This window comes from Haliaeetus albicilla, chromosome Z, assembly GCF_947461875.1.
Source record: "Haliaeetus albicilla chromosome Z, bHalAlb1.1, whole genome shotgun sequence".
Classification (NCBI taxonomy): domain Eukaryota; kingdom Metazoa; phylum Chordata; class Aves; order Accipitriformes; family Accipitridae; genus Haliaeetus; species Haliaeetus albicilla.
This window is the reverse complement of record NC_091516.1, coordinates 71,784,985-71,797,282: the sequence shown is the minus strand read 5'-3', so window position 1 is coordinate 71,797,282 and position 12,298 is coordinate 71,784,985. Positions and strand designations below refer to the sequence as shown.

The following is a 12,298-nucleotide window of genomic DNA, read 5'->3' as shown; positions in this document are numbered from 1 at the left end:
TGTGCAAGGAACATGATTCATAAAGATGTATTTTTTCACTTTAATTGGCCAAGCCATGAAAAATGGGGCCTAGTGACTGAAGGAATAAAACATGCAAATGTATCTGAGACTAGTTGGAAATACATCACTTGCCTTGGCACCCAGCTCCTTTTGTGTGCATATAACAGCCTGTGAACCTGAACCTACGTCTGGGGCAGCTTGGATCCGTTGGTTTGTTAGAAACAGTTCGGGGGACTTCCCTCAGCTCTAACTTAAAGCAATAGAAATGAAGTATGCAGAAGGCTTGAGGACAGTTGTGGAATACAAGGGTTTTATGGAAAAGAAGAGCTGAGTGTCAAGTTTTTAATTGGCCAAGCTGTTTGGGGGGTTGGGGGGGGAAATGAACAAAGAAACCCCAGTAGCAGCATGTGGCAAAACTTCTGGATACTGTGTTCTTGACATTAGTCTAATGGAAGTGCTAAGTTTCCTGTTCCTCAAGTATTTTGAAGCAGAATGCAGTGTGACTGTATGAATACTTGCATTTCTCTGCACTCCCCTCCATAAAAATTGTGGCCTTTTAGTAATAAAGAAACAGGTTCTCCCCTGTCCCTGCACTGGATCATAATGGCTTTTTCCCTAAGCTCTCACTCTCCCTGCTTTTAGGCTGCTGTTTTCTCATCTTAATGTTTTGCTAAATGTCATTAAAGGGACTACAGGTAACATCTTGAAGAAATCTTACTGTTCTCATAGGCTTGAACTGTGTTGCTTTTGGAGGCGAAGAAGCAGTTCCGTTTGTTTTCATGGCTGGTTTTGTTTTTTCTTGTCAGAAATTCCTTGAACTGGTAGATTGCTTATGACTTTAATTCTGTGCCTGTTAATGTGCACTGAGTGTTACTTTTTTAATTCTACCTCATGATACGCTGTTTTTTACAAGAGTATTGTTCTGAAGCATTGGACACTAACTTTCCTGTATAAAAAACTGTTACTCCAAAGTGACACATGTCATCGCATCTAGATACTACCTGCAATGCACAGCACTGAGAGCGGTGGGTTGACCAGCCCTGCCCAGCCCTGGAAACCAGGGCCACTGAGCAAGAGTGTAGGACTGATGCTAAAAGTTGACCTGGTTAAGCGGTTTGATGACAACATTGATGTTTTTGTAGCAAGTCTGGCAGATGCATATTAAGATGGATTCTGTCCATATATGCTGTAGAAATGTTACTTAGTTCTTCTGATTACATTTGTAATAATTTTGAATTAGAATAAGTAGGTAATCCTAGATTTTGATGATTTGATTACTCCTTTTCAGCAATACTTGGAAATTTTCAATGAAAGTTAATCTATTTTACCTATGAAGTTCACGTAACGCTTACTGAAACACTATTCAATAGTTTGTAACTGATACGCCTTGCAGTTGCATCTTGGTGGAAGGAGTGATTTTCGGTTGTCTTTCTGAATGGTATTACCTTGCCTTATTGAACTATGAAGTAATTTGTGGGTGAGCTTTGGATTATTTCTAGATAGTAAAAAAAAAAAAAGTTTATCTTACTGTTACGTTTGAAAAGATTAATTCTTAACCTTCTAGAGCTATATAAAACTGTCTGAACAAATACAAGAAAATGTTTCAAATGGTAGATGAAAGACTGCACTAACAGCAAAGTATGGTAGTGGCTTATACCAGAGGTTTCTTTAAATGGTTTACTTTTGACCACTCAAGTGTTATATCACTTGGTAAATTTTACAGTATTTCTACTGAAAATAGAGCTCTCCATTTGATTGTAAAGCATGCAATATGTTTTTTAAATGCATGGTTTCATATCCATTAACTTCTGTAGTAAAAGAATTCCTCCATTCACAGCATGGCTGACCAGCAGAAGCAGATAAACTGCATAATTAAGATCTCTATAGGAATGTCAATGTATAGCAGTGTCTACAGGAACCAAACTAGTGTTTGAAGCTAGTAATACTTTTGTAATAGTCCAGTGGCTGTATATTGTGGGAGTAAATGCATTTTCTGAGTATTCCATTAGAGGTCAGTCTTTAAATCACTGCAGCACTGTTAGACATTTGTGGGGAGGGGGAGAGAATCTATTAATGGAATTATACAATGACATTCATGTATATGTACTTTCTCTGTATGAGGAGTGTGTGTGTGTGTGTGTGTGTGTATTTCAGTATATATACAGCCATGGGGCATCAGTCCACTTGTCAAACATGGGTAGTTCAGGGAAAAATGTAATGTCCAAACAGAACTATTGGGGATAGGAAGAAAAGCACAGTGATACAGACAGACACACGTTTGTTTGCACTCTTGGAGTCTTGGTAAGGACAGTTTGCCTACTACCAGAATTAGAATGTAAACATCAGGTTTTTCTGGGGTTGGGAGGGTGGGTGGGGGGTGGGTTGGTTGATTTTGGCGGGGGGGGAGGGGGTGTGTTTGTTTGTTGTTGTTGGTTTGTTTGGTTTTTTTTTTTTAATTTGAGTAACACTGATGTGGAAGAGGTCCCGATACTGTAAACCATGGGTCTGTTGCTCTACGAAATGTGAACTCATAAAAAAGAAATATACTTGCCAAATGAAAACTTTAAAAAAATCTAGTTTACAAGATTCTAAAAAGTTGGGAGTAAAAAGTCAACAGCCCATAATATTTTTGTCCTGCAGGAAAAAGAAACTTCTCATTCCTGATCTTAGTCAAAGGTGCATTTTCTTAAGCACTAAGTATCTTCAGTTAAGTATAAGGTTTTTAATACAAGAACAAATTCTGCATGTAGAGTATTTTGAAATACCTGAGATTTCATAGTAAAAATTGTAGCCTTTTAATACAGTATCGAAAGTATCGGAACTGCTCTGAAAATATTGTACTTACAGCCGTACAGTAACTTACTATTTGTGGACAGTTTCTCTTGCTTGCATAATAAATTAAACATTTAATAATTCAGTGAATTAAAATCTATTTTAATGTATTTATCTTACACTGAGCTCTGTTCTGTAATGCTCACTGGTTCTTGCCTCCCTACAACTGAGAGGGGAAAAAAACCCAGTGCTTAGAGGTAAACAACCTCTCTATGCAAGTCTCCTTCCCTTCATAGGTTTCTTGGGTACTGTCCTTACCATCAAGCACGCTTGTGAGAAGCAGCAGCTCGCTCATGAAGCCTAGAAAGCAGGACAGATGTTGGATGTAGTATGATAATTACAAACACAGTAGAATTAACCATTCCATTGCCTGAGACAGTACCTCTGGGGTAGAGAGCTCCTTTTGGTTACACAGCAAACCCTTGAAGGCAGGATTGCTGTTCCTGTAAAATTTTGCTGAAGGAGTCTTGCAGTGGTGAGCAGGCAACTCTCTGCCCCCAGGGAACAGCCTGAAACTGAAAACTATCCTGCCTGCTCTGCCCTGGATAGCTGTGTCTGTGGTAGAGGGTTGTGGGTTGCCTGTACCAAGAGTGACATTCTGCCCTGTTACACTTCCACTTGCAAAGGTCTGGGCTGTAGTGAAGCCAGTTACTATTAAGCACACTGAAAACAGCACCTGCACAAAGCCAAATTCTGTTTCAGCATTACCTGAGGTGCAGATGAATGTCACAGTTAATGGGGCACTGCATGCTTGGGGCATGTTGTGCATGTCACTTGGTTATCTGCTGTTGTGTTTCCTGTAAATGAGGCCTCAACATGTGCAGGAGCAGCATGACATCTGGGTTTAAATCAGAAGGTGGATTTGAGTTGGGGTAAAGGAATACAAGCTAAGCAGCTGAGGAAATGAGCACACTTTATTGTCCTAGCTTTGCTGTCAAGGGGGTAACACTCAGCTGCTGCAGTTCTCAAGCTTGTGCATCAGACTCAGCTTTTCCATCAAGTTTTTCCAGAAAATGAGCTAAGATTCAAAATTTGACTCTGAACCTCTTATCCATACAACAGCCCTGTTTGATGCAGACCACCTGAGCAGTCAGTGGTAAACAGTCTGTACCCTGTCTAAAATAACATGCTATATACAGTTTACCTATCCTGATGCTGCAAAAATGCTATTTAGGCTTGTCAGCACTTGTGGCTTTCTCTCACCCCCACACTACACAGTGCATAATAAACAAGGGGAAAGCTGTCTCTCTAGTTGTTAGAAATTTGATGGCATTAGTTTCTATGAGGAAAAAAAAACCCCTAACTGGACTATCACAGCCTGACTGACATGTGATGTTTATTTCTCAGAGCTGTTACTGGAGCCTCCTGCCTTTTCCAGCTGTCAGTTCAGAACTACCAAGAGCTGTTGCCTTCTTATTAGTTTACTTTCCTATGCAAAAACTTGTGTTCTTCCCCACCTCCCACTGCAAACAGCTAAGAACTGGCCAAACTTAAATACCTGGGGTACTACAAGGTCTCTGGAATAGAAATATGCCTCAAAAACCACAAAGCAGTATTTTGCAATATTGCTATCCTTTGCTCAAAGTAATTACCCAAAGTCTAGCTCTATTAGTCTTTCAGCAGTATTCCCATTAATGTTGTTGGAGACATTCCCATTCCCTTTAGCTGGAAATGATTGTTGTAGTACACAAGAAAATCAACTGAGACACCAGCAGTCATTTTTAAAATTCTGCTTTAGAGGTTGGTCAAACCTGACTAAGAATCCCAGCTGCATGTTTTCAGAGAAGGCAGCAACTGAAGCCTGGCAATGTCCTGGTTTAGTAGCGACACAGTGTTGAGACAAGGCAACAAAAGGCTGAGGATCCCACTTCTGAGCTATCCCACAGAAAAGGGTGCTAACCAGCCAGGGAAGATAAGCCAAGGTCAGTTCTCTCTCATAGACTTTCTCCTTCATGCTACCCATAGTAACCCTGCCCAGCAAACAAGACAACACATAGAAACACTGCTACCTAGCGCTTGGTTTGAAGATCTACTCTTTCCTGATCCTTGCCCAGTATCATTTGTGTTCTTAAATTGCAACTGCGTTAAGTATGGGGTTGAGGCAGTCTTCTTATAGTCAAATTTGTTAAGCCTGGAAACAATCTTGAAACTTGCCTGAACAGAGCTGTTTTCACGTTAGTTGAAGCATCACAACTCCTTCTGTGCCCTCTTGTTCCCAGACTGGCAACACATCCTGTTTAGCAAACTACCTATTCCATCTCACAGTAACTTGTGTGCCAAAACACAGTTCTCTTCACTGATTATGTGTATCTGTCCTCTTACACCTAAAACATCTGTAATTTGTTAAGCATACAATTTTTTAGATTGTGTTGTAAAACCATCAGTGGTTATAAAGCAAAGCAAATATTATACTTGAGCATAGTTCTGTCATGACAGACCTGCAGTGCACTCCATCTAACCATGCCACATAAGCAGAGACAGCAACAGACCAGGACTCTACTTTCCCCTTTTTGCTACAGTAATGCCAATCACCAGTTAGTGGCAGGCTTATGTTAAACTCTTACCCTCAATGCTTCAGATTTCCCAACATTAGAGAAATATATAATATCTTCCACAGAGAAAGAGGATGCAAATTTTTTTTATTCCATCAAGGAGTGATTACAAAAAACAGTACACTGGTGAAAATCAGATTCTGCCAGTAACAGACAGTAACAGTAAACATTTTATTTAAATGCAGATAATCACAACATTCAGATACAAGAACACTCACATGTGCCTGGCCATTTTGGACTGTGAAGCTAGGGTCTATATTATGTTTATAACACACTGATTGGGACCAATATTTGAGGACAGTTTAGCTAGTGAAAAACTCAAATGCAAAGTAATAGCTACTCCAAAACTTAGGAAAAGACCAATTCAGACAGTTTCTGAAAGCTTTCCTGCCCCCATCATCCAAAATATTTTGGTTTTTTATATATAGTTTCATAAAATAAAAAGTCCCCCAAAAGAATCAAATGCTTTTTGTTAAGACCCTCACCTGGTTTATGGTCATGCTTGCTCTTCTGTCCCTTTCTCTAAGGCCTGAAGTCTTGTATCTCTCAACTCCCAAGTCTGTAAGACACACAATACTTTGTATTTCTGCAAGTCTTTTTCAATACTCACCTACAGAATTCCTTAAACGTCTCCAAATGCTGTATCTTTCCTACCTAACTGCTTCTAAGATCATCTTTGGTTGTCATCTCTGCCACACTTACAGACCTCCACCGAAGTGGGTAATACCCAGAAACCTCCTCTTGTTGGTGTTGCTGTACAATTCTGCCACACAGCACTATTAAGAGTACACATCAAGTAGGCAGAAGTCCAAGTTTCAGGTAAAAATATCTCGTTGTGATCCATTATTCCACAGCACAAATGAAAGAGAAGTAATTTGTAAAAGACAAGATACCTCAGTAGAAGAGAGCTGTGTTTGTGAACTACTTTCACAGCTGCAGGAAGCTGAACTATTTCATGAGCATTACAGAAAGGGCCATCTTCTTTCTGGCCCCATAGCTGTAAGCAACAGAAAAAGCAGCAATGCAAAAAAGAAAAAAAAGAAAAAGAAAAAAAAAAAGCAGAACAAACTCCCATGCTTGCAAGTAAGTGTTTTTTTAACAAGGAAGGACACTTTAAAGCTTTAGTAAATTTGCTCTTTCATTCCTTCCACTTTTCCCTTTTCACATGAAGGCACATATGTACATATACACAGAGATCCCACTTTGAACTGGAGTCAGCTTCAACTGAAGTTAAACATTTAGTAACCACTCTTACACTGCTGAATGAAATGTTCATCTTAAAGCCAAGCATCAAAATGGCTGGCAGAATAGTCTGCGTAGGCTTAGTTGAAGCTTGAAGTTCTGAACTTCAGTCATCCTCATCTGGATGTGTCCTTTTAGCTTTAAACAATAAGGAGTACTTAAGACCCTAAAACATTTGAAAATGCAGTTCTTAAATACAGATTTTGAAGTTTATCAGGCAAGGGAATCAATTTTCATCAGCCCCTCCTTGATTTTCATGTTCTACAATGTGGACAGTGGAGCACATTCCATCGCGGAGCGTTAAGAAATTTTGGGAGTGATACAGAATAAGCCTCTGGACTAATGTAAGTGTTGGGTTTGGTTTTTTTTTTTTGTTTGGTTTGGTTTTTTTTTTTTAAACCTTGTGTTTGTCTAGTAGCTCCATTATGGGTAAACTCACTTCCCAGCAAAAATACTTCAAAAAGGTCATCTTAATTGCACAAAGGTTTAGATGCATCACCATTCACCCCATAAATATTGAAGGCCAAGACTAATTACCTTTCACATTACGCAGGCACTGTTCCCTGGGATTAAGTGACATCATACATGCCAATACTCAAATGAACAGACGAGCCGAAGGAAGATAGTGGTTTTCATAACAGCTTTAGCAAGAATTCGTAGGTTGCATTGATTATGCCCCAGGACAGGACAGAACGATGGTAATTCAGATGGGCTCCTCTGAAAAGGTGGATCAGTTTTCTATCACGTTCCAGCCAGATCTTCACGAAAACTTTTGAGAAGGATTGAAATTCACCACCAATTTGAGCTTGCATGCGAGTTTTTACAACATTCACTGGGAAAAACAAGAATCCTAGCATGGCACCCAAGAGCCCTCCACAGATGAAGTCATTGACCAAATGAGCGCTGTAAGAAGTTGCTTCAGGCAGACACTGTTTGATAGGTCCCCGTAGGCCAAAGAAGAGTGCATTGCTGGGTCCATTTCGGAGCAGAATAGGCACCAATCCCCGGTAATATTCTCTCATCCCATAGACTTTGAGTACCTTGAAAGCCTGGTAAGTGTTTGTAAATTTATCGTGGTGTTTGTAGTCCTGAAGCAAAGTCTGAACTCGCTCAAAAGGTGTAAGAATAGCTTCTGTGGTCCCTGCAAGCACTGCTGCCATGCTGCGAGTGAGGAGTTCAGGAGCACTTGTGTGGCTAAGGAGCAGGGAGGAGAAATCTTCATACAAGCCAAACATTAGTGCCAACGTTGTCGTTTTCTGCATTAATGGGGGAAGAATGCCACGATAGAGATTTCGAATTCCGTCCTTCTGCAGCTGATGTACTGCATCTTTTGTTTTCAAACCGTACAACTGCTGTCGAAAGAGGACCTTCTGGATGGGAAAAGTGACTGCTATATTTGTGAAGGCCGCACAGTAGCCACAAAGATAATGTTTACCAGAGGTAGCCGTTATATCATTGCTTAGATATTCCTTTGAATTCGTTGGGGCAGAACCTTCTGAATCCATCATACTGTTTTTCTTACTGCAGTATATCTCAGTTCTCCTTCCCTACATCAAAAAAGGAAAGAACGAACATGAGCAGAGCTGCAAGTGACCCTGCAGCTTTTTTCACATTAGCAGATTATTTAAACACACCTGGTATCTTACACCTGAGAAATCCTCATATAATTCAAAGGAGAAAAGCAACAAATGCCAGATCTGATGGATGTTGCACTCTTTTCTACTCAAGTCTCAGAGACCTGAAAAAGTGGCAGTTTTTCCTTTCTGTATAGTTTTAAATTAAAATAGAAATAAATTGGGAAGGAAATTGAGATATGGACTCCTCAAGTGCTACATTACAGCTGACAAGAGGAAGCTTACACATTAGATTTCCCCATTTACTGTGCCATGGAATTCAGTGACAGGTCTACTCTCACACTAGTAAAATACACATCACCGGGACAGTGGTGGTGGGGACAGAAAAGAGTCTAAGAAAAAAAGAAATAAAAAATTAAATAAAATACATGCAGTAGCATTAGAAATTCTGATCATTCCACTCCATCCTTCCCTGTGGCAGAACACAGCAGATAATTTAAATAATAATTTGTCATGGTTTAACCCGTCCAGCAACTAAGCACTACACCACCACTCTCTCGCTCTCCCCCTTGTGCCGGTGGGGTGGCAGGGAGAATTGGAAGGGTAAAAGTGAGAAAGAAACTTGTGTGTTGAGATAAAAAACAGTTTAATAATTAAAAAGAAACTTTTAAAAAAAATTTGTAAGGAGAAAAACACAACAGAGAGAGAGGGAAATAAAACCCAAGAAAAACAAGCAATGCAAATGAAAACAATTGCTCACCACCAACTGACTGATGCCCAGGCAGTCCCTGAACAGCTGCCCCTCTGCCAACCTCCACCCGCCGCTGCCTCCAGTTTTATTGCTAAGCATGACATCATATGGTCTGGAAAACCCTTGGGTCAGTTTGGGTCAGCTGTCCCAGCTGTGTCCCCTCCCAACTCTTTATGCACCCCCAGCCTGTTCCCTGGCCGAGCACAGCGAGGAGCAGAACATCCCAGGGCACTCTGCAAGCACTGCGTAGGAGTAGCTAAGACATCCCTGTGTTACCAACACTGTTTTCATCACAAATCCAAAACACAGACCTGTACAAGCGACTATGAAGAAAATTAACTCTATCCCAACCAAAACTAGTATGCAATTGCAATCACAGGCTTAAATTAATCTACAAGAACGCTTCTAACAGTTAATTAACCTGCAGCCTCATCTGTAGAGAAAGAAAGCATCTTGAACCCACACTTGATTTTCATGTTCTATCAAGAAGTTCAGACCTTGAGCTAGGCTAGATCTGAGGTCCTTAAGGACACATAAACAGAGACAGTTCCACCAAATAAAGCAGGGAAGTACTGAAGTAATCATTACCAGGCAACACCTGTTCATCATTTAAAATGGGGTTGCTTATTCAAAAATTGTAAAAAGCTGGTTTTGCAGGTGGTCTGAATCCTAACTTCCATTACAGCACAGCTTGAGTTAAGTCAGTACCAACCAAGTGAGGCTGGTGGTGGTTTGTGAACTTCAGATACTCCCTACCAGCAACATGCATGAGATACACGATTTCAAAATGGTATTTGGGGCTAGTGCCCCTGCTTGGCATGAGGAGCATGTTTCTCAAGGTGCAGCCACTACAGGCTGTTATGTATAGGACACGTGGCAGAGGCTGTACAGAAACAAGCTGGATTGCTCAAAGCAACCTGACAGATTATTTTGACCAAGTATACAATTTATTTTTAAAACAAAACATGTATATACCTGGATTGGCTTTCCCCCTATTTAATCCTTTAAGGTCTGGCAAGTGAAAATGTCATCTAAATAATTTACAAAGATGAAGTGTTTCTGTCAATATGAGAATTAAAAGCAGAGACAGGGATTCATATTAGATGGCTTATACACCACTTCATATATGCAGCAGTTTGGTGTATTAATTCAGATTATTGTAGTTCTACTTGCATATACTAAAAAAGCCACATCTGTAGATATGCCACTCTTAGCCAGGGCACAGTGGGTCATGCTAATTGAACTAACACAGTGTGGAAGAGTCTCACCAGAGACAACACTGTTAAGCAGATGATTCATATATATGGTGTCATTCATATGGGTGACAGCTGCCTGTGGCCAAACCATATTTTTCCCTCAAAAGAAACTCATAAAGAAATACAATAAAAACAATTTAAAAAAAAAAAAGAGACCTTTAGTTCAGTTTCAGAAGCTACATGCTCCTTTTGCCATAACTGTTGTATCTGTCCAGTCAGGAAGTGTTGAAGCCTACAGCGATCCTCATGTAAGGAAGACATCATGCTTCTGAGTTGGGAACTTGCAAGAGCCAGGCACAGCAAGTCCTCCCAGAAGCGTTTACGACAGAACCCTTGCTTTCAGACACAATCTGTAAGGCCTGTGCCACCTACAAGTACTAAAGCACAGCAGGCACTTCGTTTGAATTTAACATAAAAGAAGCAGTTCTCAAAAAACAGTAGAAGTGTTGGATCAATGGCATTGCCTATACATACTGAAGCTGCTGCAACATCCCATTTATACACAGAAGTTCCCTTCAACCCAGGAGCCGATTTCGGAGTGCTCTGGGCAAGGGAGCACATGTGATCCTTTTTGACATCGCATTCCCTGATCCAAGTGCCTGCCTGATACCAAATCAGGTGCCTGCCACCGCCACCATCTTGTGGTATGTGCATCTAGTGCTTCTAAAGAAGGATTTCAACCCGTTTACCTGTCTAAATGACCATGACCTTCAAAATGCTGGCATGTGACCCAGTAGGTCTGAGAAATGCAAGGGAAAGAATAAAGAAAGGACATTTGCTATCTGACATTGCATTATATTTCTGTATTTCTAATACTGGTAAGAGATAGCGGTGCTTCCCATCATCCTGATGGCTGTGGAATGAGCGTGCTAACTACAAAGTCCTCCTGGCCCAATCACAGTTTAAGATTACTTTGGGAACTGAACACTCATTCAATCAGTAAATCGGAGTAACACTACAAACTCACACTCTTTCACCATCAACTACGTGAAATATTCACCCTAAACGATCAGCCAGACCCTGAAGACACGCAGCTGTGTCAGGTAATATGGAAGGTTTACGGATTCGTTCATTCGTCTCCCCAGCCGATCACCTACCACTGTAACAAACACCAGATTCCCAACTCGGGGCTCACCAGCCCGTGGCTCCTCACCACCAACAACCCACTGGAAGCACCGGAGCACTTCCCGAAGGACGTGCAGCACGTTCGAGACTCGTGCAGCCGCCCGGGAAAACCCACCGGCCTAGAGACGCCGAGGAAGACCTCAATGTTCCCCGTGAAGCTGGCAGGGCCGCCCGGCCGCGGTGCCGGACTGCCGGAGACCCTCAGGAGCGATCGCAGCCCCTCCGGGGAACGGCACCAGGCGACCTGAAAGCAAACAGCCAAACACGAGTCAGCGAAGCGCCATCGGGGAGGCCGGGGCCGGGAACCGGCTGGGGAAAACACCCGCCCCCGCCGCGGCGGGGCGGCCGGCAGCCCGGCGCCCTCCCGGGCCTGGACCGGGAGCGCTGCTCCGCTCCCCGGCCCCAGCGGGCCGGGCCGGGCCCGCACACCCAAGGTCAGGCCGGCGGGGCGATGGTTGCGGCCCGTTCCCGGTGGAACCGCGCTCGCTGGACCGCCGGGCCGGGCCCCGCCGAGACCAACCGGAGCGGAGCCTGGGACGCGGGCGGCGTGTCCCACCTCAGGACGCACCTGCCACCGTTGCCATGGCAGCGGCGGGATGAAATAGGAACCTCCGCCGGTGGCGCGGCCGGGCCCGCTCCGGTCCGGCCCGGCCCGGCCCGGCCTCAGCGACCTGACCGCCGTACGCGCGCCGGCGCCTGACGCAGCCACGCCGCCTGACGCAAGACGCTGACGCTTAAGTGGCGGAGGAGGAAAGCGACGAGAAGCGTTGGCTCTACTCCTTCACGTGACCCAGGGGGAGGGGGGGGCGGGGGTGGCGCCGGCCCCGCCCCGCCCCGCCCCAACCCAACCCAACCCAACCATCAGGCAGCGGCGCGGGGCACAGGCGCGAGCGGCGAGGGGGCGGGGCAGCCGCCCTGAGCCACGCCCCTCCTCCCCCGGCGTATGGCGCGGGTCCCGCCGGCGCG

General features: G+C 43.3%; 1 protein-coding gene across 7 annotated transcripts; it reads right to left on the bottom strand.

Annotated features, from left to right (window-relative positions):
* Positions 1-5,454: 5,454 nt before the first annotated feature.
* On the bottom strand, positions 5,455-12,038 carry SLC25A51 (solute carrier family 25 member 51). Of its 7 annotated transcripts, none has more exons than XR_011323470.1 (3): positions 11,305-11,575; positions 7,164-8,173; positions 5,455-6,381 (listed from the first exon to the last, which is right to left on the bottom strand). XR_011323470.1 is itself a non-coding variant. In XM_069777652.1 (3 exons), the coding sequence occupies exon 3, from the start codon at positions 8,132-8,134 to the stop codon at positions 7,259-7,261; it is 876 nt and encodes a 291-aa protein (XP_069633753.1). In that variant the 5' UTR covers positions 8,135-8,173; positions 11,343-11,576; positions 11,901-12,038; the 3' UTR covers positions 5,455-7,258. The 7 variants fall into 7 exon arrangements, 6 of the variants coding, with proteins under 6 accessions (XP_069633753.1, XP_069633751.1, XP_069633750.1 ...); XM_069777652.1 differs by adding an exon at positions 11,901-12,038 and having other exon boundaries at positions 5,455-8,173; positions 11,343-11,576; XM_069777650.1 differs by lacking the exon at positions 11,305-11,575 and adding an exon at positions 11,901-12,029 and having other exon boundaries at positions 5,455-8,173.
* Between the last annotated feature and the right edge of the window lie 260 nt (positions 12,039-12,298).

Coding starts and splice junctions, on each gene's coding strand:
- SLC25A51 (XM_069777653.1), bottom strand. CDS start 9,050: ATGCTTAGCAATAAAACTGGAGGCAGCGGCGGGTGGAGGTTGGCAGAG. Junction 8,174..8,960: donor TGGGCATCAGTCAGTTGGTG/GTGAGCAATTGT, acceptor TTTTTGATGTAG/GGAAGGAGAACTGAGATATA.